Source organism: Aspergillus campestris, assembly GCF_002847485.1.
Source record: "Aspergillus campestris IBT 28561 chromosome Unknown P168scaffold_1, whole genome shotgun sequence".
Taxonomy (NCBI): domain Eukaryota; kingdom Fungi; phylum Ascomycota; class Eurotiomycetes; order Eurotiales; family Aspergillaceae; genus Aspergillus; species Aspergillus campestris.
The window spans coordinates 3312561-3339853 of record NW_020194336.1 but is presented as its reverse complement, the minus strand read 5'-3'; the positions used below and the strand labels follow the sequence as shown (position 1 = coordinate 3339853).

At 51.8% G+C, this 27293-nt stretch overlaps 9 protein-coding genes across 9 annotated transcripts; 6 read left to right on the top strand and 3 right to left on the bottom strand.

The window, feature by feature from the left end:
• Nucleotides 1-211: 211 nt before the first annotated feature.
• P168DRAFT_278414 (uncharacterized protein) lies at nucleotides 212-959 on the bottom strand (the record flags this gene model as incomplete). Its single annotated transcript, XM_024835690.1, has 3 exons — nucleotides 212-438; nucleotides 475-699; nucleotides 914-959. 3 exons carry the CDS (start codon nucleotides 957-959, stop codon nucleotides 212-214), a joined length of 498 nt encoding a protein of 165 aa, XP_024697460.1.
• A 799-nt stretch (nucleotides 960-1758) lies between these two features.
• P168DRAFT_323919 (NAD(P)-dependent alcohol dehydrogenase) lies at nucleotides 1759-3005 on the top strand (the record flags this gene model as incomplete). The annotated part of the gene is made up of 1 exon (XM_024840753.1): nucleotides 1759-3005. Exon 1 carries the CDS (start codon nucleotides 1965-1967, stop codon nucleotides 3003-3005), a length of 1041 nt encoding a protein of 346 aa, XP_024697459.1. The 5' UTR covers nucleotides 1759-1964.
• A 2336-nt stretch (nucleotides 3006-5341) lies between these two features.
• P168DRAFT_314912 (uncharacterized protein) lies at nucleotides 5342-6251 on the top strand (the record flags this gene model as incomplete). Its single annotated transcript, XM_024839849.1, has 5 exons — nucleotides 5342-5545; nucleotides 5601-5648; nucleotides 5701-5837; nucleotides 5893-6147; nucleotides 6200-6251. The coding sequence occupies 5 exons, from the start codon at nucleotides 5342-5344 to the stop codon at nucleotides 6249-6251; spliced, it is 696 nt and encodes a 231-aa protein (XP_024697458.1).
• A 623-nt stretch (nucleotides 6252-6874) lies between these two features.
• Nucleotides 6875-12668, bottom strand: P168DRAFT_323918 (nucleoporin; the record flags this gene model as incomplete). The annotated part of the gene is made up of 4 exons (XM_024840752.1): nucleotides 6875-8397; nucleotides 8456-11551; nucleotides 11605-12541; nucleotides 12601-12668. The coding sequence occupies 4 exons, from the start codon at nucleotides 12666-12668 to the stop codon at nucleotides 7036-7038; spliced, it is 5463 nt and encodes a 1820-aa protein (XP_024697457.1). The 3' UTR covers nucleotides 6875-7035.
• Nucleotides 12669-13014: 346 nt separating this feature from the next.
• On the top strand, nucleotides 13015-15575 carry P168DRAFT_286935 (bifunctional anthranilate synthase/indole-3-glycerol-phosphate synthase). The gene is made up of 2 exons (XM_024836460.1): nucleotides 13015-13036; nucleotides 13153-15575. Exon 2 carries the CDS (start codon nucleotides 13164-13166, stop codon nucleotides 15459-15461), a length of 2298 nt encoding a protein of 765 aa, XP_024697456.1. The 5' UTR covers nucleotides 13015-13036; nucleotides 13153-13163; the 3' UTR covers nucleotides 15462-15575.
• A 351-nt stretch (nucleotides 15576-15926) lies between these two features.
• P168DRAFT_301485 (BRCT domain protein) lies at nucleotides 15927-17094 on the top strand (the record flags this gene model as incomplete). Its single annotated transcript, XM_024838530.1, has 5 exons — nucleotides 15927-16101; nucleotides 16174-16374; nucleotides 16451-16510; nucleotides 16591-16700; nucleotides 16768-17094. 5 exons carry the CDS (start codon nucleotides 15927-15929, stop codon nucleotides 17092-17094), a joined length of 873 nt encoding a protein of 290 aa, XP_024697455.1.
• Nucleotides 17095-17403: 309 nt separating this feature from the next.
• Nucleotides 17404-18568, bottom strand: P168DRAFT_323915 (snoRNA-binding rRNA-processing protein IMP4). The gene is made up of 2 exons (XM_024840751.1): nucleotides 18547-18568; nucleotides 17404-18468 (listed from the first exon to the last, which is right to left on the bottom strand). The coding sequence occupies exons 1-2, from the start codon at nucleotides 18550-18552 to the stop codon at nucleotides 17593-17595; spliced, it is 882 nt and encodes a 293-aa protein (XP_024697454.1). The 5' UTR covers nucleotides 18553-18568; the 3' UTR covers nucleotides 17404-17592.
• Nucleotides 18569-18745: 177 nt separating this feature from the next.
• On the top strand, nucleotides 18746-22444 carry P168DRAFT_308649 (putative regulator of nonsense transcripts; the record flags this gene model as incomplete). The annotated part of the gene is made up of 15 exons (XM_024839218.1): nucleotides 18746-18863; nucleotides 18942-19305; nucleotides 19342-19522; nucleotides 19553-19624; nucleotides 19655-19984; nucleotides 20015-20047; nucleotides 20078-20377; nucleotides 20417-20461; nucleotides 20495-20510; nucleotides 20544-20623; nucleotides 20666-20681; nucleotides 20721-20761; nucleotides 20798-20920; nucleotides 20951-21133; nucleotides 21173-22444. Exons 2-15 carry the CDS (start codon nucleotides 19208-19210, stop codon nucleotides 22442-22444), a joined length of 2790 nt encoding a protein of 929 aa, XP_024697453.1. The 5' UTR covers nucleotides 18746-18863; nucleotides 18942-19207.
• A 3146-nt stretch (nucleotides 22445-25590) lies between these two features.
• Nucleotides 25591-26460, top strand: P168DRAFT_278406 (putative C2H2 transcription factor; the record flags this gene model as incomplete). Its single annotated transcript, XM_024835689.1, has 2 exons — nucleotides 25591-25853; nucleotides 25929-26460. 2 exons carry the CDS (start codon nucleotides 25591-25593, stop codon nucleotides 26458-26460), a joined length of 795 nt encoding a protein of 264 aa, XP_024697452.1.
• Nucleotides 26461-27293: the final 833 nt, after the last annotated feature.

The following is a 27293-nucleotide window of genomic DNA, read 5'->3' as shown; positions in this document are numbered from 1 at the left end:
CGGCCATCTTCAGCCGACCTACAGAGTTTCCCTCTACAGACTGATTGTTGACTCTTCATGTTTTGCTTGCACTCTTGCAACTGTTCGTAATCTCTCCATAGCTTTGAGATTCATCAATATCATCAAAATTCTGAGCGTTCTCATCAGTCCTCCACAATCATCACTATTGATATCATTCTTAGAGTAAGCAAAAGAAAAAGTGCCTTTCTCCTCACTTCTCCTTTGCAGGAAGCTGCACATTACCCGCCCTACTTTCCAGAACACTTGAGGGGCCTGGCTGGTCTAGGAGGAGGTTGTGGGACTCAGCATAGGCGACGAAACTGTATGCCTCGCTCCGCTTCAGCATGTCCCACACCGCCACAGGCATAGTCACCCGGCAGAGGCTGGAATTGGAGTTTGACTCGAAGACAGCCTCTACCTTGATGTTCGCAATCGGGTCTGGGATTAATGATGTTAGCCATCGTTTCCACTTACTAACGTCTGGTATCGCCGTCTTCTCCCCAATAAGGATCGAAATTAGTACTTTTCCGTCCGCTAGCTCGCAAGTCCTTTCTGGAGCTGTAACTTTTCTTGGTCCTCTGTAGAGAGGCCGGAGGGTGATGGACGGATTTTTGGCGCTTGAGACGTGAATAGGGGTATAGAACAGCTCCCTGTCGGGTTGGTTGGTCTCCTTCACCAGTCTGGCGTGGATTTCAGCTACTGTAATGTCCGTATCGTTTTGGGTTTCAAAGGGTCGACAAATCGACGGATGAAGCTTTTCCCCACAGGTGCAGTGGCCGGAGACTGCAAAGCCGATGCTGCCAGGTATTCGTGATTGTCAGCGCCCATTGCCGCGGTTGAAAAACACGAGTCTAGGATAACTAAAGTATCGGCATGGCAGATCGTCGCCAATCCTGCTTCCACGAAAACCCACGGGAGGCTCGGAGCTCTGGGGTTTGTCGCGCCACTATCGTCTCCATTAGCTTGTTTCGCTATTTCTATCTGCAGGGAAAGAACGGACCATGACAGCCACTGCACCAAAATACCAAATCGGTATGTGACCGGGCTTAATATAACTGATATCCCAACATACTATAAAGTGAGAGGTGAAGCACTGGGATCAGTAGTCACAGATGAGTGACCTTCATAGATAATAATCAGGGGCACAGTGGTACCCTGTTGTTGATGGGAGTGCCGTGTTCACTGCTTGGTTGATGGAGGTTATAGCCTCGTGGAATGATCTCTCGTGCTCCATGGAGTGGATAGATCTGGTGACGGATGGAGAGCCCATTTTTGCGTCTATGATGGAAGGAGAAAGAAAGTAGACTATCTCAGCCACTGCACCAAAATATCAAATCAGCATTTTGGTCAGGCTTGATATGACTGGTATCTCAACAAGAGCGATGAGATGACAATGAGAAGATGAGAAAGGGACTATGGGAGGTGAGGAAAAGAAAGGGGAATAAAAGGTTATCCTCTAGCTGGTAACTCTCTTATTTCCTGTGAATTCCTTTCCAGTGACTTACAGTTTAGTTTGATATAACCAGGGTACAGGGATCAGAAATGTATTACACGCTTTGGTCCTAAGTCAGGCACTAATATGTCTCAAAATAGTTCTTTAGTGTTCCTGCGGCCGCGCAGGCCAAGGTAGCCTACTATACATCCAGCCAAGTAACGTTATTGATTTAGATTAACAATGATTGATAAGCTATTTAGAGTCACCCCGCCCCCATTGGGCCTGGACGGCCAGGACGTCCGTCTTACGAAGGTATAAAAGCACCTTGAATGCCAGGCTGGTCGGTAGAGAGTCAAGTGCCTCAGTAGTGGCTCATCGATGTGCGCATCATACTTACTAAGTAATAAGTAAAACATCTTTGGGTGCATCGAACAAGCTTCAACGAATCTCTATAATCCGACCTTGAGTCTAGTCCATTCCACGGAAACAGACAGCTGCAACGTCTTCCTGAGTCTTATTTGAGCGCAACATGGCCGCCACCAACGTTCCCAAGGTGATGCGAGCATGGCAATACAGCTCGATCGCAACGACCATCGAGAACGCCATCCAGCTGAAGGAGCTGTCGCTCCCGCTTCCGCCCAGCGGACTAGGTGACGACGGCATTCTGGTCAAGGTCTATGCCGCCTCGCTCAACCCAGCCGATTACAAGTTTCCCGAGCTCCCCGGTTTCATCGCCCACCGCGTCGTTCCCGTGCCGGCGACGCCATTGTTGGACTTCTCTGGCACGGTTGCGGCCGTTGGCGCGCAGGTCAGCGATTTCCGCGTTGGCCAGCGCGTGTTTGGCAGGGTGGCCCCAACCAGCTGGGGCGCGCTGGGCGAGTACTTGGCCGTGACCTCCAAGGACGCCATGGTCGTCGAGCTGCCGGAGAGCGTGAGCTTCGAGGCCGGCAGCGGCCTCGCCGTGGCGGCGCAGACCTCGTACCAGTGCATCGCCCCGTACGTCCAGTCCGGCGACAAGGTCTTCGTCAACGGCGGCAGCGGCGGCACCGGCGTCTTTGCTATCCAAATCGCCAAGGTCTTGGGTTGCCACGTTATTACCAGCTGCTCAGACCGCAACGCCGACTTCTGCCGCAGCCTCGGCGCCGACGAGGTCATCGACTACACCAAGGACGACGTCTCGGCCGTCCTCCGCTCCAAGGGTCCGGTGTTTACCCTCGTCGTCGACACCGTCGGCTCCTCGCCCGCCGACCTCTACACCGCCGCAGACGCCTACCTGAAGCCCACCGGGCGCTTCATGCAGATTGGCGTCGCCATAAGTCTCGCTGGCATTAGGAGCGTGATGGGCCGCCTTCTGCTCCCCTCCATTCTGGGCGGCGGCAAGCGCAAGATCAACCTGGCTTTGACCAAGGACACCCCGGGGGAGCTTGATCTCCTGGTTCGCTGGGTCGCCGAGGGCAAGGTCAAGGTCCCTCTAGACGAGGTTTTCCCTTTCGACAAGGCACCCGATGCATTCGCTAAATTAAAGACGGGCCGTGCGAGAGGAAAGATTGTTGTCAAGATTGTTGATTAGAGCCACTCATGGCCTGCGAACGGGGGCTGATGTATTGCCCAAATGACACTCTCACCCTTTTGGACCCTAATAACCATACTAAATGAGTTTGAAGCTATTCCCAGTCACCTAAATAGGCGTTTTTCATTTGAAATTATTAACTATGATATGTAGGACACCTGATTCTGGTAGCTGTTGGATATTATAATCAGAGTATATTAATAAACCATGTCTTAGCATGCTCGAAGATAAGAATACAGAATTTATCATAGTCTCTCTTAAACTATTCTCTAGCTGGTTTTCCTAACATATCAGCCTGTAGCCACGAATCCACCTTCGCAGTGGGCTTCTAGTCTGATAATGTGAGTGATTGCCTGACCGCATATCAACTCTTCGCCAAGCAGGGTAATCCATCGAGCCTAAATAAGGTCATAGAGCAGAGTTCCCAGGTCTCTCACGAGACAAGAGTAGAGAGCAACTCCCACCAGCTTGAAATTTAAGGTAATCCTGTTCGACGGGTCTATCAGAAGGGGCAGATTGTTCTCGGGCGAACATTGTACCCTGAGGTATCCGTACTCCGCGACTCTCCATCAGGTGCTACAAAGCGGAGAAACACAAGCTTCTGCTGCTGCAAGACAGACGCTCCTAGACCGTAAACAAGCTATCTTCAGTCAGATTCCGTGTCAATGTCTGACGTGTCTCTCAGATAGTAGTTTCCTTTCCTAAGGTGCATGGAAGACAACTCATACCTGCATTATCCCCATGTCTCAGAATTGGAGGATACATATTGATACATACTATAAGTAGACATGGAAGTACAGACTTTGCTCACATCTTCCTTTCTTCTTTACTTGTTCCTGTCAACACAATTCTACACTCACAATGGAAGATAATGACAAACTGAAGGTGTGGTAATTGAGTGACTATCTGATTACTTCGCTTCGCCTCTTCTAGACTTATCACTTCTAAGAAAAAATAGGTACTCGAGTAGTGAGTGTGAGTGACATCTTCCAATAGATTAATCTGTCCTGATTGCGCTTACCAGTACTGATCAATGAAGTGAAGTGAAGTGCATTGCCATGGCATCTGTCACCCCAAAGTACTGCTGACGAGTGAGTACTGTTGTTTGACCAGGGCTTCTGATGAGCGTCCATTGGATATTAAAGTTCGACATCAATTGGTCGTTGTCCGGTCAATTGAACCATGAAATCTCCATGAGAAACCACTCAACATATGGCGAGTTGATAGAAAGTATCATATACGTTTGATTCCTCAAACGCGATAACGAGGATTGCTCAGAGCCGTCTCGCCGCCCAACATGGAGAAAGCTGTGCAAAGCAACCTAGGCATTCATGGCCAATTAATCAAGCGGAAAACAGATCCGCGCGGGACTAGTATATAATTAGAAGCCGTAGCGCCATCTGAAGAAATCCTCAGCATCTCGATTTCGAACCAATGATCTCACTTGAATATTGGACCCCACGCTCGTTTGACCCGCTATATGATCCTATCGAGTGAAAATCCAGATGCTTCCGGTGGTCCAAAGGACCGTCATCAAGGGAGAAACGGCAAATGCGCGACTCAACACACATCGGATATGCCAAAACAGACACATACAACAGTGTGTTCATAGTCTGAAACTACAGGCCGCCACCCATCGTACCACTAGTTGATCGACGGGGCGGTGCCGCGGTGGCTTGTATGCAGTCAGGACCTAGTAGTCAGTTGGGTCCCTCTTAGTGGACGACGCTGGCGATCGCTACGCCCCATCCCGCGAGGTTTTGGATGGATTCCTCGGCATTGGGGGCAATGCTGCCATCTTCTGTCGTCATCAGGTAATAGATACCGCACTACCAGCGGAGGCGCATTCTAAGCTGCACGAAAACTACCTTATTGGGTAGGTGACTTCATATCTCCATGGCAGGCCAAGAATGTTCCAACATGTCAGAATGAGGAGGTTTCCAACGTAAGACGCAGATCCTTGGCTCTTTTGGCAGGAACTATTCCTAGCTTTGTATAGTTTCCCACGATAAGTTTCCTCAGATGTATGACGCTAAGCTAACAGGGCATAGGGCATGCGGTATATTGTAGGCATAAGCAAGCAGCCCTAGACCTAATTTTTGCATCCAACACGAGACAGGCTGCAGATCGCATAGATGCTGCATAAGGCACCACTTGTGGGTGAGAGGCTGTGTTCAAGTAAGCACGCGAGTCAGTATCCCTCTAGCATGGGATCAGTCGTCTATAAAATCCAGCTGTCGGCCTGTCCATGGAAGAGAAGAATCAAACACATCAATTGCCTCCAACGAGCCCGGAAACCTACTCGCTAATAATTACCAAGTTGTTTCTGTGCCATCATGATGAAATCCTTCCTTTTGCCGCTGCTCTGCGTTGCGGCTACGTCCGCATTGGGGATTCCTTCCAAGGATCTCCTGGTGGGAGAGAGTGAACTGGACAAGAGAAACCCGGTTGCGATTATCATGGGAATGACCATGATTGGGGCTTCCGGGAACTCGGCGGCACAGGTGGTGAACATGAACTTCGACGACAGCCTGCCTTTTGTATGTCTCCCGAAGGTCAATGTCTAAACTTGACACCAGTCACTAACGAGTGTAGAACGAGGGTTCGGGGAACTGCCGGATGTTCATTTCTACTCAAGGAGGGGTAAGGGCCCAGTATCACCAGGGACATTTAGTGGACATGCTGACAGTACTAGGTAAATTGCGATGTGGAAACCACCCCTGACTCCCGAGCAGGAGTTGGGACGGACACGACTAAGCATGACGGAGACTGGAACGTCTGCTGGTGGGACGATGAAAAGAAGATTTCTGGACGGCAGTACTTCACTGACCCGTGAGTCTTCCTAATCAAGACACATCGTTTTCAGAGCTGATACATAATCGTGCAGAGGCATTGGCAAATACAGCATCGTCTTCACTGCCCGGGATAGTGACAATGTGAACGAGGATATCGAAGGGGCCGAAGGCTGCGAAGGAGAGGGCATGTGCCATCCTCAAGTCACTTTCTACCGCGATGGATATGATCTTGTGCTGAACACTTGGGAGTCCGTGTATCAGGGTTCCGTCTCGCCTGATGGTGTTGGGCTGTGCCAGGGTGGTGTCCTGGATCAATTCCACAAGGGCGGTATGGTGCTTGGATATACGTGAGTTTTCCTTCGATCTTTGATGGATTGCATAAGCTGATCAACTGGCTAGGTGTGCTGTGCCTTGCGAGGGCGATAAGGGTATTCCCAGTGATAAATCTTGATGGGTTCTCACCCAGGCCAAGTCTGTCCAGAATCCTGCAGATTTACAATCTGTTCCAATAGTCATGAGCATTCTCAGATGTCATATGAATTTGTAGATATTGTACCATGATCTCACCTTCCCTTTGCTGTCAAATAGCTGTCGTGCAATGTATAAACCTGATTGTGTGCACATAACAAGTACACTCCTCTCGCCAGCACCTGAGCGCACTGTTTTTTGAGAGCCTATTGAGGGTTGACCTTATCGAACGTGTGGCTTAGGTACGGCTAAATGACGCCTGTGATAGTCTGTACTAGATTAGAAAGAGGAGAGGTGTATATGAGCAGAGATCTCACCTAAACAACGATTCTCTCCATAGCCACTGGCCCTATCATCTGGAGAGACGGGGTAAGTATGAACAAGGATGATGAGCGAATGCTTTAGGCAACACGGTCACCTGATTGATCCAGCCCTGCCCGTTAAAGCGGCAACATCCCAGGGAGGTACGGAGTAGAAGTGAGTTGTTTGGACCTCTGGGCAGATCCCTGGGTAGTACCTAGTCTACGCGAGTGCGAAATCCCTGACCTCATCGGCCAAGAAAGACTGTTCGCAAGAAAAGCGTGGAACACAAGGGAAAAGAGATATATTCACCACCGCCGATATCCTACTCCCCAACCTCTGATATCAGGACGACGGTCCCACCGTAAACATGCGTAAATCTAAGCTAGAACAACGACGACGACGACAATGGTACAAACGAACCCGACATGCTAATTGCAGTGTCAAATCAAATCAATCCAATCCAATCATGACGTCTCCTCCCCGCCAAGACAAACCAACGTCGCCTTCAACTGGCCCATGATCTTCTCTTCAAGCCGGTCCTCCGCCCCAGACGAGGGATCGACGGGCTTCTGCCGCGTCATCTCGAGTTCCTTCTCGTTGGTGGCGCCAATGCGAACCCGCAGCGTCTGCTTCCGCTCGAGCAACTCTTCGATGTCCTCCTTCACCTGCGCCTTGTCCCATTTCAGTTCCTGGATCGCCTGCGCGTCCACGCCGAGGCTGGCGCCCGCTTCGCGGAATTGGCCGAGGATGAAGGAGATGAGTGCGAGTGAGTACACCTCCGACGCCATGCTCAGGGAGATCCGCCGGGCGGAGGGCCCTGTGGTGGCCGTGCGGCCTGCTGCGAAGGAATCCGCGGCGCGCGCTAGCTGGCCTTCGAATTGGTTGAGGAAGGCTGCGACCTCCGGGGCCATGCGGATGACGTGGTACAGGAGGTTGAGGCAGAGTGGGAGGAAGCCTTGCGTCCAGATCGTGTACATGCGGGGAACGGGGTCGAAGGGTCCGAAGCCTTTGGGCTGCCGGAACATGTCGGCTAGTCGGCTGGTCGATAGCCGGATGAGGACCACTTCCACAGCGAGGTGCTCGGCCAGTATGGGGATCGTCGACAGCTTGACGAGGAATGCTACGCTGAGCTCGCCGTAGACGGGGTCGCCTGCCACTGCGAGCTGGTCGGCCCACGAGAATAGGGATGTGGCGTGTCGCACGACGTCGTTCTCGGCGACGTGGTACGCCATGTGCTCGTATAGCCGATCCACGTTCTTCACTTGCAGTGCGCTCTGCAGGATGGCTGTCAGGATGGCGAAGTCTTTCGGCGTGCACTTGTCTGGCTGGTCGTGCAGGTACGCAGTTAGGGTCTTGAACCCTTGAGCAACCACCGTCTTCACGGCTTCGACGACCACGCTAAGATCGGACGATATCTCCGCCTTCTTGGTCAGAGTTTCGGGGGCAGATCGCGAGGGTGTATTGAGATGGAACTGGAGAGACAGGAACAGGACGTTGAGAAGAGATCGGTAATACTCGGTGTCGTCGTTCACCAGGGCCTCTTCATATGTCGCGCGCCGAGTGCGCAATGCATCCCACGCGACCGAGAGCAAGCCAAACACCTCCGCACCTCGCGCCCCGGTCTCCACCAGTCGTTGGAGAAGAACCTGTGCGAAGTCCACTCGGCTCTGTTGGATCCGCTCGAAGATCGCCTCCTGTGGGACGCCCTTGGTGTTGGCTGTCAGGCAGCACTGCACGACGTTGGCCATCGATTGTTGTACTTCACGATCCGCCATGAAGTCCGCGCAGTGTTCAACAGCGAAAAACTTCCAGCTATTGAGAAGACTCTGTAGAGAGAACATGATTGTTAGACATTGTTTGTATACCAGTGATGCTCATACGTACCACCTGGGCCTCAACCAGAGACAAATTGATATTGGCCCGCTCGAATTCTCCTGCAAATCCCTGGTCCCGTTTTCCTGCCCATGCCACATCGTAAGATAACAACTTCGATCCTACGTGCAAATCATAGCAGTAATCCCGTCCCAGCGAGCGAGGCTGCAAGGGCGTCCTCTTGAACTCGATCAGCGTGCTACCAGAGTATCTCGACTCAAAGTTTCTTTTCAGGTTCGTATGTAGAGAACCATTGTATCCGGGCACCTCAACTGCTCCCTTGGCGTACCAAGAGACCAGCGGGATTAAAGTTTTATAGAATGAGCGATCATGCATCTCCTTGGCCGAGTGCAGGTAAACCGTGCAAAGATCGGCGACCACTGCTGCAATGCGGGTGCGGAAGATTTGCTCCTCCACAGCCAAAGAGGACAGCTTGAGTTTTGATACATAATTCACAATACTGGTAAAGAACTGCGAATGGTTCTTCAGCTCCGAAGTCGCCCACGGCCAATTTTCTTGCGCATGAGACACGAACTCGAGAAGCGCCACGGCGACTTGGGGATCAATGTGCTCAATGTTGGAGAGTTGGTCCAGGGCAATGCGCAAGAAAGGGGTGCCTCTCATGGCTGGAGATTTGCCCGCGTCGTCCTTCTTCAGCATATGGCGAGGGGACGACCCCGTAAGGATGTAGACCGACAGCCACTGCTGCCGCTTGCTGATGATCGTTGACAGCAAATGCCACCCAGCCAGATGAAGGCCACGATCGCCAAACGGTCTATCAAATTGCGACAGGACATCAAGGAAAAGACAGGACGACTCAGCCCCCAGATGGCCAACCAAGGATGGCGGCTCATCTGTAGGGTTTTGAGCAGCCCCAGAGATGAGAGTGTTGAGAAGGGCTAATGTTGGCAGCCGGTAAGCATCATGTAAAGCGTATAACTTTACGAGGACTGGGGTTGCTTTGAACAGCTGGACCTCCAGCAGGGAGTGCGAGGCTTCCAGGAGCTGGGCGGACTGTAGAAGTCGGGTTGCAAGTGCTAACGTCGACTTCGTTTGCTTCGTTATCAGTGCCAGGAATCGAAGATACAACGTGGGAGGGGTATGGAGGCCTTCAACAATGAGTCGAAGGATGGGATTGAAGGGCAAGTCTGCAGCAGACTGCGGCCTCAAAACATCTAGGATGTATTCCGCCGATGATGAGAACACGCCCGTCACTTTCGTATCGAGCTTCGTTATATCGCCTGTCCCGTAAGTGTAGCAAAGTATCCTTTCAAAGGAACTTGCAAGCACGGTGTTGATCTCAATCTTCTGCTCCAGGGCGTTGAATCGCCAATTACCGTTGCTGTTGTAAACTTCAACCATTATCCGAACGAAATTCACCAGGATTGTTCGCATCATACGCGAGGGCATTCCCGCGGTCCAATCCGACATAACTAGGGCTTTTCCGTTGAGCACATGAGGGCTCCTCCTCACGACAGCTCGGGAAGCTGCATCATCAACAACCGCTTCAAAGAACCGGACACACTCAAGAAGGAACGGGTAATCTCCCGACGTCACCTCGAGTGCTGAAATGACTGTAGTCATTATACCTCCCTTCCCGTCAGAGCCAAACAAGCTACTCCGGGAAAGTAACGGCCAAACTCTGCCTGGAAGAACGCCAAGGAGCGCAGAGACGAACCGCAAGCAAGCAACTGTGCAGTCCAGGATGATATCTGAGCCCGCTCTGGGACCGATATTGGAGAGGTTGTGCTCAAGGATCTCAAAAATGACAGAAATGACGTCGCTTTGCCGTGACAACCCATCACTTGCCAGCTCCAATATCCTCTTGGCTCCGGAGCCATCGCCATCCGGCGATTGCGCGTTCTTGGCGCCAACAAGAAGATCCGCGAAGAGTCCGATAATATCTGCGATACAATCTTCTCCCCAGCCAGCTGAATAGCCGCCACTTTCATTCCATTCTTCCAACCAGCTTCCAAGGTAGCTGAGGCAAGAGTACTGGTGTTGCCACATGATGACGGCAGGCCTTGACTCGGAGACAACTTGGCCAACAGCCGCCGCCGGGATTTCCGACGAGCCTGTGACAACCAGAGCATTACCTGCTTGTTTATCCGGTATTTGTCGTCTAGGGGCCGACTCCATCATCGGAAGGGATTTGATCAAAGTGACGAAGTTGGCATTTTCGTCTTCGCGGATTGTGTCATATCCATGGAAATCGAGAGGTACAGACTGCGTGAATGTTTCCATATTTTCCATCTCGTCGAGAATGACGGGGACACCTTCTTCATTGACCGAATGGCTGCTGACTAGGGCTCGGCAGATTTTCAAAAAAGGTACCATTTCATATGGGAACCGCGAGCGCGCCAGTCTGAAGATGTTATCCATAAGAAGATCGTCCTTCAAGAAAATCGTCCGGGGGTCAGTAGAGACAGCAGACAAGGTGTTCAGCGGCCACGAGGATCCCGGCTGTGGTCCAGCAAGAATGGCCAAAACGGACTGGACTATCTCAGGGCTATAATCCAGATAGATAACAGCGACCCGAATGAGATCCAAGAGCACCACCCGGGACCACGAGTTAAGCAACGCATCATCGACGGCCGAAGTAGAGGTGACTTTCGTGGCCAAGGCAATGATGGTATCAAACACCGTGGCCTTCATTTCATCGGTAGTCAAGAGTGCAATAGACTCGTCGGTTGTGAATTTGGGGGTCTGGGCAGAATCAATCACCTCCTCGTACAATGACTGCTCGGAAGCCCGTCCAGAGCTCGAGTGGGGTGTGTTGGACTGGAAAGAATCGACCGCGCTGTGAAACTGCTCCAGTTCGCGGGCGTCCTTATCGCTGAGTGCTAACTCTCTGAGGGTGTGCAAGATCAACCCCCATGAGAACGCACCGGGGTTTGCTATCTTCAGATCCACGCCCGCGGTCATAAATATTTCATTTATCTCACCAACATTTTCCTTGGACAGGAAATAGGGCGACTTCGATCGCGCTCCGGACGCTGTTTTGTCAATGATGGTTGGGATTGATAGAGACAGCTTCATGAATGCAAGGGTTGTCAAGGAAGCAAAGCCCTGGAGAGGTAGCAGAACCTCAATCGGATTGTCGCATAACTTCACAGGTTAGTTTCTGCAGAGCTTGAGCTTGGAGATATGACACTACTCACGACTTGCAGAGATTGTAAAAAGTTGTAGTCCACCATAACACGAAGCCAGGAGAGCAGGAGATCCGCCGTAGGTATACTCGCAGACGCCTGAAGTTGTAAAAATAATGTCTGCACAATATGCAGGATCTCTTCAACGAAGGTTGTCCTCCACATGTTTTCCACCGCTTCATTACATTCTTCAGCCGCCAGCCAGCCGCCATCCGTCTCTAGTGCGGAAAGGCGGCTTTGGATGGCCTCGATGCAAGCTTGCACGAAGGCGAACCACCCTTCTCCCTCCAACTTATTCTTGAAGACAGTGCCCCCTAATTTGCATAGCGACTGAGTCCGTTTGTTTTGCTCGGAGCTAGGCGGGGTGTTTGTTTCGACCTTGCTTTGCAAATGCAGGGTAAGGAGCTTGCGAGCGGTCTTGACTATATGGACCCTCTCCGAGAGATATAACTCGCGCAGTCGCAAGCGCCTATTTTCCCCCGATGCAAAGCTTGATGGATCCTCGTCTGGTCTCTGGCTGAGGACGTCGGCGAGGCTGGGTCCAGCTAGAGACACACGAAAGTTCTCGGCCCCAGCAGCACCCTGCAGGCTCGTTGTCTCCTCCTCTGTAAACCCAGCCAGCAGTCGCGTGGCTGGTCGACTTTGCCATTCCAAGACCGTCGTTCGCAGTGCACTGATCTCGTCGATCCCCGCTTGTTCACTCAACCACAGGGCGTCTGCCTTGATCTCCTTCAAATCGTAGGAGGTTTGCGCGGAAGTTTCTGCATGAATTGCGGCCGTCTTGGATTCGAATTCGGACTTCGTTTTCGCGGACCGCGGGGGGAAGGTATTTAGGAAATTGGAAAGAAGCTGAACGCTCTCGGGATGCGACAAAAATGCGTAAAGACTGCCGGCGTCATCGGCATGATCATTAGGGTTACACGTATACAGAAAGGCTGTTTTCCATGATCTAGAATCGCACAACTATTAGCAGACACACCCTCCACATTCCTCGAAGCAGGCGCATACAAAAGCTGGACGTCCCCAGAAAAGCACTTATCCAGGGACGGAAAATAGGCTTCCGAAACGGGAGCCATTGGCGGAACAAGCTATATCATCATAGGTACTTCCAGATACAGCAAGTGTATGGGCGAGGAGATGTCGGAGGAGGAGAGGAAGAGCGTTGGTTGGTAGTCAGAATGCGAAAGAAGACAAGCCGCAGCCAAGCTGGACCTCGAGGAATAATAAAATGTTACTTGAAGGAACGCCTAACTTTGGTACACCAGAGAGAGTCAACAATTCATTTTTGTTCTATCTGGGTTTAGTGCCAGAGCGGTCAGGCCAGCCGTTTGTCCTGTTTGACAGGAATTCCCATTCGGGCAAGCCGTCCGATTCTCACAGTGAGTCAACCAGACACGAGTTTCTGTATCACCACTATTGATCCCTTGATCAGTGTTGTCAAGAGGTAAGCGCACCTCTCCTTCTTCCTATTCTTTGGTGTCAATCAGGCGACTGGATTTTGTCTGGATTTTGTCTGTCGAGCCACTTGAAATACAATACTAACACGATTTGCCCCTCCAGACCAAGTCATCATGGCGGATCTAGTCGACCATTCACCCCACCATCCCAACAGGGCCGCGAAGCTGGACAGTGCCTCCAACGTCATCCTGATTGACAACTACGACTCGTTCACCTGGAATGTGTATCAATACCTTGTGCTAGAAGGGGCCGCCGTTCGAGTGTTTCGCAATGACGAGATCCCTCTGGAAGACCTGATCGCCCTCAACCCGACCCAGTTGGTGATCAGCCCGGGTCCGGGTCACCCGGAGACGGACGCCGGTATCAGCAGTTCCGCGATCCAGCATTTCAGCGGGAAGATCCCTGTGTTTGGGGTCTGCATGGGCCAGCAGTGCATCATCTCCTCGTTCGGCGGAAAGGTTGATGTGACGGGCGAGATTCTGCACGGAAAGACGTCGGTTATCAAGCATGATGGCAGGGGTGCCTACGAGGGGCTTCCGGCTGACCTCTCGGTGACTCGGTATCATTCTCTGGCAGGCACACATTCCACCATCCCCGATTGCTTGGAGGTCTCTTCGCATGCGGAATTGAACGATGGCAGTGGCAAGGGCGTCATCATGGGCGTACGGCACAAGAAATTCGCGGTGGAAGGAGTTCAATTCCACCCGGAGAGTATCCTTACCGAAAATGGGCGCACGATGTTTAGGAACTTCCTCAAACTCACCGCAGGGACTTGGGAAGCCAATGGCAAGTCGACCGCCCCCGCGCCTAGCTCGGCCCCCTCGAACGGCCCTACGAAGGCAGATAAGAAGGTTTCGATCTTGGATCGGATTTATGATCACCGCAAAGCGGCTGTTGCCGTCCAGAAAACCATTCCCTCTCAGCGACCCGCAGACCTCCAGGCGGCTTACGATCTCAACGTCGCGCCTCCGCAGGTTTCTTTTCCTAACCGCTTAAGACAGTCGCCATACCCGTTGTCCCTCATGGCTGAGATCAAGAGGGCGTCTCCGTCCAAGGGCATGATCGCTGAAACGGCGTGTGCTCCTGCACAAGCCCGGGAATATGCTAAAGCCGGGGCCAGCGTCATCTCCGTTCTCACAGAGCCAGAGTGGTTCAAGGGGAGCATTGATGATTTGCGTGCGGTCCGTCAAAGTCTAGAGGGCTTTACGAACAGACCTGCTATTCTACGCAAAGAATTCGTTTTTGACGAATATCAGATCTTGGAAGCCCGTCTGGCTGGTGCCGACACGGTCTTGCTTATTGTGAAGATGCTTAGCATTGACCTCCTCACCAGACTCTACCATTACTCGCAGAGTCTAGGCATGGAACCCCTTGTTGAAGTCAATACGCCCGAGGAAATGAAGATTGCAGTGGAACTGGGGTCTAAGGTGATTGGTGTCAACAATCGGGACCTGACTAGCTTCGAGGTTGACCTGGGCACCACAAGTCGTTTGATGGATCAAGTCCCCGCCAGCACTATTGTCTGTGCGTTGAGTGGGATATCAGGCCCCAAGGATGTAGAGGCCTACAAGAATGAGGGAGTCCGAGCTATCCTGGTCGGTGAAGCACTTATGCGGGCTCCGGACACATCTGCTTTCGTTGCAGAGCTTCTCGGGGGAGCCACGGAACAACTCCCGAAAGTGTCTCAAAATTCGCCTTTGGTGAAGATCTGTGGCACTCGTTCTGAGGAGGGAGCACGAGCTGCGATCGAAGCGGGGGCCGATTTGATCGGGATTATCCTCGTTGAGGGGCGGTCACGATGTGTTCCCGATGATGTCGCTCTGCGTATCTCTCAACTGATCAAATCGACACCGCGCCCTGGCGCTCAATCCACCGCCAAAACTCAAGGAGCGTCAAACGCATCTTCCATTGACTACTTTGAGCATTCTGCCAAGCTGCTACGCCATCCCACTAGAGCGTTGCTTGTCGGTGTGTTCCTCAACCAGCCTCTGGAGTACGTGCTGGCCAAGCAGCAGCAACTGGGCCTGGATGTCGTCCAGCTGCATGGTTCCGAGCCCCTGGATTGGGCTAGGCTGATCCCGGTTCCTGTCATTCGCAAATTCGCCCTCGATGAGCCTGGACTCTCACGCCGGGCTTACCACACACTGCCCCTCCTAGACTCCGGGGCTGGTGGCTCTGGTGAACTGTTGGACCAGACCCACGTCCAGCAAGTCCTTGGTGGCGATGATGGTCTGCGTGTCATCCTCGCAGGGGGCTTGAACCCCACCAACGTTGTTGATACGATCAAGAAGCTGGGTCAATCAGGGCAGAAGGTTGTCGGGGTGGATGTGAGCTCCGGCGTGGAGACCAACGGCGCTCAAGACCTGGACAAGATCCGAGCTTTTGTGCAGGCAGTCAAAGGCATCGCATAGATACTGTCATTTTTCGTTATTAGAATAAGGATTTATTGTGTCACGCATCTATGATGACGATCTTACTACGAGTTTTCTTGAGCTTTATCTCATACTTAATCCACTTGCCCTGTGCTCTCACTATTCTTTGAGCTGTTAGTCCAGGTATCGCATATAACCTTCAGTCAGATCAACTTCACATATAGACTCAGTATCTCTCACTTGAGCCTACTATCTTACTCTAGCCATACCTCACGACAACTCAACCCTTCTCTCGATCTCTATTCATCATTTCAGATTCCTCCTTTACACACACCCCATACCTTTACACACAACCCATACAACTCTCATCCAGTAGCACTTCGTTGATCATTAGATTCATCTTCACGTACAACCCATACCTTTACACACAACCCACACACCTCTCATCCCGTATCACATTGACTCCTCAACGCAAACATCCACACCGGCAAGACAAGCCCCAATATGGGCAAAACATTCGAAAAGATCAACGCCTGCTCCGCCGGGAACTTCGGCAGCAACAGCAACAAGATCCCCCAGTGGGTCAAAGCCAACGGAGGCCAGTACTCTAAGAGCGTCGTCGAGGGCGTCACCCATCTCATCACGACTGTCGAGGCATACAAGAAGGATGTCGAAGCCGGTAAGGCAGTATTGTATCTTTCTACATGACTTGGGCAGGACACTGACGGTATATATGTGTTACTACTACTAGTGCGAATGGCCAAGCAACTCCAGACTGTCAAGATCGTGTCGTACGACTGGTTGAGTGACTCGCTACTTTCGAAAACCCTGAAGCCCAAAGCGGAGAAGCAGTATCTTCTGGAGAATGTTGTGAAGAAGGAGAAGAAGGGCAAATCGCAGGTCAAGAAGGGTGTGGCGAAGAATCCCAAGAAGCCTAAGGGGAACGGTGCAGGTATGTCATTTCAATATATCTATCTTTGTTCAGCTACAGATCAACTGGATTTATTCTTATACTTTATTTCACACAGGGAAAGCTAAAGGTTCTGCTAAAGCCTCCTCTCGTTCTATCAAAACCAAACCTGCCGCCTGTAAGTTGTCATGCATGGAAATCCAAGTGAGAGAAAGAAACATAGCCCTAATCCACTGACGACTCGAATACATCCACCAGCCAACCCAGAGTACCAGATCTACATGGACAAAGAAAACCACACAACCCACAGCGCAACGCTCTACCGCCAGCAGCTCTCTAGAAACTCCAGAGAGAAGTTCCAGCTCAAGGTCAGACCCACTACCTCAAGCCCATCCCTCCTTTACCACTATATTAACGAGTGTCTCTCTCCCCCAGATGTACGAAACCAAGAAAGAGCCACACACATACACGACCTACACGAAGTACACTCGCACAGGCGTGTCTAAATCCGAGCTCCTAGCCCCACTGGACAGCACTCTCGACATTGCCCTATCCGCGTTCAAAGCGTTCTTCAAAGACAAGACCGGTCTGGACTGGGAAGAGAGAGCGAGCACCACTCCTCTACTTCCTAAGGCGGATGGCGAGGGAAACGCGCTGCCCCCTCATGAGGGATGGTTCCATTATGATGAGCGTGTTGGGCTGCTGTCTAGTATTCTGAAGAGAGATCGAGAGGATGCTTTTGACGCTAGCAAATTCAAGTAGGGTTGTTGGCTTTGTGGTTTTGCTCGTCCTTGGGGGTTTGGTTTGACGTTCTCATTTCATAGTATTTCTTACATTTGATTCTTACTTTTTGATATTTTTGCGATGTGCTCGCACGTTTCTTTCCGTTGGTTTGCTGATTATTTTTTTGCCCTCCCTTTTGATTTCGTTTCTAGTGACTTCTCATTGGAAGCACTGCATCGCATGGCTCAATACAGCATTTCACATCTGGGTTAGGTAATTGGACGGAACAATACGGGTTTCGAATATCCCAAGGAAAGATGATAGATGAACTATTATTTCTTATTGACAGTCGAATGTATATTCGCCGTCTCTCCCCAGTTGTGGGTATACATACAGTAATTATCAGAAATTCCCATCTCGACAAATGCTCGATTCGATAATCCCACTCCAATCCAAACACCTTGTACGCCAAGCAGACTTTTCTTTTCCTTTCGTAAAAATCCAAACACGACACCCGTTGCCAGCACACTAAACCGCCTAAAGGTAGTCCTTCTTGCGGCTCGTCCTCGTGTACTGCGTAAGCGCCCACTCGACATCACCGCTCGAGTTCTTCTCGAGAGACCCTCCGCGGATTTCGAACGGCCGCATAGTCATCCGCGGGCCGACCTCGGCCAGTTCCACGTCGCGATAGCCGGTCTTGACGAAAACGTGGTGTCGCACCTCAATACTGTCCTCTTTGTTCACGAAGCTGACAACCCGGTTGCCGACCTTTCCACCTTCGCGCGGGGGGAACAGATGCTTCAGGATCTGGACCACGCGCGCGCCAAGTTTCGTGTTGAACCCCTCGAAAACCAGGTGGGGGTAGCTCTCCGACACTGTGCCGCGCGCCGAGTTGGGGATATCCGCACGGAGGACAACGTTATGCAGCGAGAAGCTAGCCGTGGGGCCGTGAGGAAGGTGGGAGATGGTCATGGCGGTGGGCGTACCACGGTGTTCGTGGAGCAAAATCATATCCGACATCCCGGCACCGTTTGCGCTCGACACCAGGTCGGGAAGCACAGTGTTACCGCGGTTCAGCCGAATCGACGTAGGGAGGAGCAATCGAATTTCCTTAGCAAAGGCACCCAGACGAACAGAGGGGTTTCGAGACGTGGTGACAATCGGACGAGGGTCGACGATTCCCGAGGTGAGAGCGTATTCATCGTCCAGGTCGACATCGTCGCCGTCCTTTTCCAGCGACTCATCGTATTTGAAGTCTTCGCGAAGCGTTTTATCATCGGCGATGGACGGGTCGAGGGGTTTTCCGGAGGCCAGCGAAGCCTTCAGCTGGGCTCTTTTCTCAGCGATAGAGGCATCGCGGAGAAGCAAAGCTCTCCGGTAGAGATAATCTCGACGCTCACGGGCTTGACGACGCTACAGTAAATAAATGATCAGTAAACTGCGACACCACCATTATGCCCAGCCATTCCCCGGTATCGATCAAGGACTTACCAGCATTTTGGTTTAGTTGTTGTTGGAGAATCACATTGAATTGGACGGCGGGAAAAGAAGCGGGCAACTTTTTTTCTTGGGCTGCACTAGTGGTCCGCATTGGCCACCGCACGCTGTGTGGGATTTGGCGGCAATCCGCCCGATAAAACTAAGCCGATCGCAATTCAATGTTCCTCCCACCTTCATTATCCAATCCTCACAACAACATCCTACCATCTTGGATCCACCAGCTGGCATTTCACCTCAAATAATCACTACGGATCTCTACAGTGACGGTGATAGATCTCAATTTACTGGAGGGACTTGGCTAGATTAGTGTTGGTATTTCCCAGATTCTGCGTCCAGTGTACCTGACTGGGGTTCAACTCACCTGCATTTACTGAGACTCATATCAGCCTCGTTCCTTTCGCCCCTCAGCGTGGCACGTCGATTTTTGAGGGTCGTGATCAGGAACAATACCTTCTCTCTTTCGACGAAACCGGGCGACTGGCTTGTCCTTGACTTTTTCACGCGTTCGACGTCACATCTACGATAGAATCGAAGTTTCATTGATGACCATCTCACGACGTCGGCTTGCGAATTGAGCGTTTCGGCTACAAACATTCCTTTCCATCTCTCTATTTACATCGGCTGGATAACATAGCGACGCCCACGCTCGACTATGGCAGCTATCGGTGATGAGAGGACGGAGCTGGATGAGGCTACCTTCAACATGAACAGAGGTCCCCGGCCGCGGAGACATGACGATGACGATGAAGGGTCTGATAATATGGGAGACGACGATGATGCGGAAAGTACAGCAAGTGCTTCTCTGGCTCGCCGCTCAAAAGCGCAGGGTGACGTCGAAGAGGAGAAAGAGCTCCCTCCGCATGCATGTGCCTACTGTGGCATTCACAACGCGAGCAGCGTCGTCAAGTGTCTGTCCTGTAGCAAGTGGTTTTGTAGCGCTCGTGGAAATACCTCTTCGTCTCATATCGTCAACCACCTCGTCCGAGCTCGCCACAAGGAAGTCCAGCTGCACCCGGCCTCGTCCTTGGGAGACACCATCCTCGAATGCTACAACTGCGGTACCAAGAATGTGTTCCTGCTTGGTTTCATCCCCGCGAAGTCTGATACGGTCGTCGTGCTCCTCTGTCGTCAACCCTGCGCCGCCATGCCGTCTTCCAAAGACATGAATTGGGATACTTCGCGTTGGCAGCCGTTGATCGAAGACCGCTCGTTCTTGCCGTGGCTCGTCGCCCAACCATCGGATCAGGAGCAGCTTCGGGCTCGCCACCTCAGCCCACAGTTGATTGCGAAGCTGGAGGAAATGTGGAAGGAGAACTCCCAGGCAACCTTTTCGGATCTCGAGAAAGCCACCGCGGTGGATGACGAACCCGCCCCCGTCCTCTTGCGTTACGACGATGCCTACCAATATCAAAATATCTTTGGACCTCTGGTCAAAATCGAAGCAGACTACGATCGTAAGTTGAAAGAATCGCAGTCGCAGGATGGGCTTATCGTGCGGTGGGACTTGGGTTTGAACAACAAGCACTTGGCTAGCTTCATACTCCCGAAACTAGAACTTGGTGACGTGAAACTGGCTGTTGGTGATGAAATGCGCCTCAAATACACCGGTGAATTGCGACCGAAATGGGAGGGAGTGGGATACGTTATCAAGATCCCCAACAATCAGTCTGACGAGGTTACGATCGAGTTACGCGCCAAGGGCGATCATAAGTCAGTGCCGACCGAGTGCACACACAACTTCACCGCCGACTACGTTTGGAAGTCGACCTCCTTCGATCGCATGCAACTTGCGATGAAGACATTCGCCGTTGACGAGATGAGCGTCTCGGGATATATCTTCCATCGCCTCCTTGGACACGAGGTCGCAGCTGCGCCAATGAAGACCCAGATGCCCAAGAAGTTCAGTGTGCCGGGGCTCCCGGAGCTGAACGGTAGCCAGATCAACGCCGTCAAGAGTGTACTACAGAGGCCGATGAGCTTGATCCAAGGCCCTCCCGGTACGGGCAAAACAGTGACCTCCGCCACTATTATCTACCATCTTGCCAAACTCAACGGCGGCCAGGTCCTGGTTTGCGCCCCGTCCAATGTCGCAGTGGATCAACTTTGCGAGCGTATCCACAGGACCGGTTTGAAGACCGTGCGTGTGACTGCTAAGTCCCGTGAAGACGTGGAATCTCCCGTCGGTTTCTTGTCTCTGCATGAACAAGTCCGCCTCAACGACACCAACATCGAACTCATCAAGCTGAACCAGCTCAAGTCCGAGCTTGGCGAACTGTCCAGCCAGGATGAAAAGAGACTGAAACAGCTTACTCGGTCCGCCGAGCGCGAAATCTTGAACAACGCGGATGTGATTTGCTGCACTTGCGTTGGCGCTGGCGATCCGCGTCTCTCTAAGCTCAAATTCCGTACTGTCTTGATCGATGAGTCGACCCAGTCCGCCGAGCCTGAGTGTATGATCCCGTTGGTCTTAGGCTGCAAACAGGTTGTTCTGGTTGGTGACCATCAACAGCTGGGACCCGTCATCATGAACAAGAAAGCCGCCAAGGCCGGTCTTAACCAGTCACTTTTCGAGCGCCTGGTCATCCTGGGTTGCTCTCCCATCCGTCTGAATGTCCAGTACCGTATGCATCCTTGTCTGTCAGAGTTCCCGTCGAACATGTTCTACGAAGGTTCGCTGCAGAACGGAGTTACATCTATCGACCGTCTCCGCCGTGATGTCGATTTCCCCTGGCCCATCGGTGACAACCCCATGATGTTCTGGTCCAACCTGGGTAACGAAGAAATCTCTGCGTCAGGGACGTCCTATCTCAATCGCACGGAGGCGACGAACGTGGAGAAGATTGTCACTCGGTTCTTCAAAGCTGGCGTCCAACCAAGTTCCATCGGTATCATCACACCCTATGAGGGTCAGCGCAGCTACATCGTCAGCTCCATGCAGGCCAACGGAACTTTCAAGAAAGAGCACTACAAGGAAATTGAAGTTGCCTCGGTCGATGCCTTCCAGGGTCGTGAGAAGGACTTTATCATTCTCTCTTGCGTTCGTTCCAACGACCACCAGGGCATCGGTTTCTTGAGCGACCCCCGCCGTCTGAACGTCGCGCTTACCCGTGCCAAGTATGGACTGGCCATTCTCGGAAACCCCAAGGTTCTGTCCAAGCATCCTCTGTGGAATTGTCTCCTGCAGCATTTCAAGGAGAGACACTGTCTGGTTGAGGGTCCTCTTTCCAATCTCCAGGAATCCCTGATCCAGTTCAGTCGCCCCAAGCAAGCCTACAGAGGACCCCAGCGGTTCCAGATGGCATACAACCACGCCTCCAACGTCACCAACGGAATGATGAACGGAAGAAACGGCAACCGTAACGAATACAATGATTCTGGCTCGGTGGTTGGTTATATTCCCGACGATGTGTCGTCCGTCCACTCTTCCGCACTGGGAGGAGTCGGTATTCCTTCTGGATACCCGCCAATGTTCCAGAACTTTGGCGACTCGTGGCCTACTCTTCCTGGTGGACGACGGGCCAACGGCAACCGAGGCAAGGGAACGCCGAGCATCGCTGGCGAGTCTGTTGCGGCCACTGAGTCCGACGTGACTGGAAGCATCGTCGACGGAAAGAGCGTTGACCAGGGTGGTGTCAGTCTCGCCGGGCTGAGCATTAACGACATGAGCAAACAGCCCAGTCTCAGCCAGTCCGATCGACTGAAGCGCTACGTTGAATCCGGCGGACGAGAGCCGTATAAACCCGGGGTCCCTGACAATGGCAGCATCTTCGGAGGCAGCTCTGCCAGCATTCGTGTCACCCGCGGGGTTCCCGGTCAAATTCACGACGACGACGATACGCGCAGCGTTTCCACTGCTTTTGCCAGTCAGATCGGAGGCAACTATGACTGATTGAGGAAATTTACCAACGACACCGTTCAGGATGGTCTTCCAGACTTGTGCTCTTTCCCACAACGCAAGGGAAGGTTGTTCGGTGGCCACCCGGTCACATCGAGTATGGTTCGGTGCTCTGGGAGTCCGCTCAGGATTCCATCGTCTCAGTCGGCATGACAGACCTTTCTGTACCTTCCAGGGTAGCATCGGTGAGAGCTGAGCCTCGTCCACGGGGTGGGAATTGAAGGGCAGCAGTCCTCAGGCTTTTCTTCCATAACACTTCGATATCAGTTACCGTTGCCATTTCACATCAGCTGGGTTGAAAGTTCGGAGTATTTAGCGGAGCAAATCATCATCTCCCTGATACCTACAGTGGAAGATCTTGATTTGCCAGCTAAAAGAAACGACCCGGGTGTTACGGCGACCAGTTCAACATCTATTTCCTGCAAAGAGCAGCCTTCACAGGAAGATCAGGACGATATGCTGGGAATCTTTCAATCAGGTGTCTGCACTCGTACCCGACTGCTTTCACTCTTCGCTAGCAAGTCCCATGCTTTTTCCCCCCAGACCGGTGGACGTGAGCGGACTCTTTGCCCCTAGATACCGTGGACGATTTTGCCATTACTGCTTTTCGTGCTTTTTTTTCATGTTTCTCTACCTTCTTTTCGCTTGTTCTGTATACGCTTGGGTTTGACACTGTTCTTGCAAAGAATAGGCTGCCAAGTTTCCATTCTTGACAACGCATGAGATGCCCCTAGAACAATGATCTAAGGGCGCATTCATCGCTGTCACAGCCCCCATCCCTATTCTCTGCCATCGGACCAAACTCCAACTCCGCGCCGTTCCGGTCCAGCAATGCCAATGTCTACCCAGCCCAGCGTTCCTCACATCTCATTCGCGAAGAGAGAAAAAAACAAAGATAATAATCCAACTATAGCCATTCGCTTAACAGCATCGCCCCCTTCTTTCGTATACAAACTATATCTGCCAAGCAAAGAGAAACAAACCAGCCACTGGAACTAGAGTATACACGCCGGGGAAGCCACGTAGAACACAGAAACGCCCTTCTCTACTCCACTATAAACCGGCCCAGGCATCCACGAAAAGAAAAACATGCACATCCTTGGCATTTCGGGACGGCGCTCGACACCGCAGTTAGACTATGTCGATCGGGGCCCTCGGGACGGGACGGGCGTAGGGGTCGTGCAGACGATCAACCCTATCGTATCGCAGATGAGGAAAAGACCGCATATACGCATCCGACTCCGCCACACTGGTCTACTCCATTGATAGATAAGTAGTACCCAGGCATCTCAATATTCTTCCTATTAAGAGAGCTAGAGTGGTGGGGAGGGAGGGGGCTGTAAGGTAAGTTAGTGAATCAATTTAACGACCCAATCACTCAATATACTACTATCTAGACCATGCAGAAGAGAATCATGAATGATGCAGTAGTACATGAGGCTGGGGAGGGACCTGTCAACCTCATGTCGTAAAATGCAGAGGGCGCTGCGCCACAAGATCCGCTCACTTTAAATCATCCTGCAGGGCTGGTTCTCTGGTTCTAGCGCGTTACTTGGTTCTAATAATGGATTTTTACTTTTAGGCTGCCTTATTTGGGGAGGGATATACTCAAAGTATCATTCATTGTATTTGTAATGATATTCTTCATGTACAATTGATAGTAGGAACTATACTGGTTGTGTACGGAGTAGGTACTATAGACGCTAAGGTGGCACAGCCTGAGGTGTCTTCAGGCACACGTAGACACCTATCAATCCCAACGGGAGAATCATGAAACATCAGCACTGTTGGTGCTGCATTTTTATTTGACTTTATTTTTATGATTGTTATTATAATTATAATTATTGATACATCGGAAAGTGGCTAACTGCAAAGCGATAATGAATGCCTAAGGTACCAACGGGGCAACCACAACGAAGCTCGGGAATCCCGACGTGGCCCAGGGTGGTTAAATCATGTTGACAAGACAAACTAGCCATGCAAGATCCTGCAGGCAACACAGTTAGGCATGGGTTTCAATCATCCCTGTCTGACAGTTGGAACTCAGGTCTGATCTGGCATTGGGTGAGCTGTACAAGAGTACAGGGCTGATGGGAAGATATCAACAGGCAGATTTGGTGATGACGCTGCCTGATCGACGTTCTGGTGGCTGAGGCGCGCCGTCACGCACGTGGGACATTTCTAATTGGCTGGTCTGACTTCCGTTGTGGCGGCATCCAAAAACAGCTTCGTCCTAGACGGAAGTAGGCGCTTTGACTGACTGACCACTCTTGGCCTATGATCCTAGTCAGGATTATGAGGCACAGTTTGTTGGGATTTAGTAATTTTGGCAGGCTAGTAAAATGTTCGGAGTCATTTTGTGATTACCAACTATCGGATTCTATTCAGTACTAGGGCAGAGAATCAGGCTCATATACCGAAAACTCGGTGGATTATCTGGTTGCCTGACAACCTTCTCCTTCCGCATGAGTCACTGCGCCGCAGCCCAAAGTAATACTTTACTGCTTCGAGCACAAGGTATCAATCACCGATGAGGTACAAATATAGCGTGTATCCGTCTTGTCAGACCGCCGTCATTTTGATAGGACTATATAAATTCTATCTATATCCCACGTGCAGCAACATTTGCCGCCGGCTTCTCTAAGACTATCACTATATATATTCTGAATATTCTACGCTTGCGACCTTTGTTAGTTTGTAATTCATCTCTATACTACCTACGACGATTTCTACGATCCTACGATCCAACGATTCTACGATTCTACGACTACGACGACGTCAAGTCCCACCCTCTGTGGCGTTGCCAAGACCGCTTAGTCACAAGCGACTTCCGTTTGTTGCCTTCTTGCCTTCTTGCCTTGCTACCTGATTTGAATACCTGAAAAAATCGGCACCCCCGTTTTTATCGAGTACGGAACCTCCAACCCATACTCCATCACCGATCATCCTCGAGGTGGTCATCGCAACACGTCGCCGCGTGTTGTTCGCTCTACTTTTCGCCTCCTTTCGTCCATTGGACATTTTACTGTTCTCTTCCCTTTGCGCGCTCCCCCGGGCTTGCTCACCGTCTCGCCTCCTGAGCCACCACAACACCCGACCCGCCGCCATCTCAATTCACCGGCGGGGTTTGCAACTGCGATATGGGCGACGGGTCTGATTATCCCAGTCCAAGAAGCGAAGGTCCCAGCGGACCTACCTCCATTCTCGTTGCCGCCCAAGAATCCATCTCTCCTACCCCCAAGATGACCGATCAAATGTCCCCCAGTTTCATGGAAGGGACGCGTCCGCGACTGTCGGTGAGACGTGCGCGGGATCCGCCCAAAAACTCAACCGGCCAAATCTTTTGCGACCACCCCGAATGCCAGCAGTCGCCCCCGACGTTCCGTCGCCCGTGCGAGTGGAAGTAAGTGCATTTCCTGGTGTTCCCGCTCGTGTGTTTTTATGTTGGACGCGACGCGAAACTAACCCGTGACAACAGCAAACACATGGACAAGCATGATCGCCCCTACAAATGCCTCGAACCCGGCTGCGACAAGATTCAAGGCTTTACCTACTCGGGCGGACTGCTCAGGCACCAGCGCGAAGTGCACAAGAAGAACGTCAACGCGAAGAAGCCGCTGATGTGTCCGTATACGGACTGCAATCGCAGCACCGGGAATGGCTTTACGCGCCAAGAGAACTTGAAGGAGCACCTTCGGCGCCGCCACATGCACACTGAGAATGGGCACGCGTCCGACCTACCCATGGTGCCCAGTCCTGAACTGGACGGCGCCGTGTCCCTCCCCACCTCGGCGATCAAGCGGAAGCGCGAGTCTCTGGACGGCGACGCCTCTGTCGAGCTTCCCGACGAAGAGGGACCCGACGTTGACATGCACAACGAGCTCAAGCGTCTGCGACGCGAGGTCGAGGAGAAAGATCGCCGGTTGGAAGAACTGGAGCGCATTGTTTCCGGGCTTCAGCAAGCCATGCCCCAGCCGACGATGTCGCAGGGACAGATGAACGCAACGTGAACGGCTTCCCAGCGAAGTCCAACTGATATGTCTCGGTATCTCTTATCATGATGTTGTTTTTGTTTCTTAGTCTGCCTTCTTTTCTCCCCGCCTTTTGCCTTTGTTTTGCTTTGGACTTTATCATGCCGTTTTCGCTTCTTATTGTGTTTGCATTCCATGGGCGTTTCATTTATATGCAGTTCTACGGGCCTGGGGTTTGTGTTCTATGTCTACAACAACAGAGGAAGGTTTATGGGAAGGTCTATATTTCAGAACTCGTGGATTTACAGCAAGCAGCTTTCAAGAATATGGCGTTTGCAACGAGGGGTCGACGATGCACACCCGGTGGTGTTTTTTTACGGTTTTATTCCTCTTTCTCTATTCCCTGACATATACCCAGGCGTTGTCCCCTCATCTCCTTTGTCCCCTCCCTGCCTACCTACCTAGCTTTTTCACTCTCGTCTCCACTTTTTACTCTCTCCCTTGCTTTTGACGCTGCAGCCAGCACTGTTTAACAGCCGCGATGATAGCAAGGAGGCAGTAATTCAACATGTGCCAGTGTTTTTGTGGTTCAATAATTCTATCAAAAATTGTAATATTATCGCAGTTACAAATATCTTCCTTATTCCACTACCCATCTTCTACTACCCCATACCCCGTGTCGCAAGTCAACCCAGCCTTACGACCCACGCGCGGCACGCCTGTCAGAGCCCCAGCGCTTAGACTTGCCCTCTCGTATACCTCTCGTATATTCACATTATATCACACGTGAAAGCCTCACGCCTCCGCTAGTGCCGCATCATCACCTGGAGCCTAGCCTTCGTCCTAGCCTCCAGTAAGCAGTGTCAGCATAT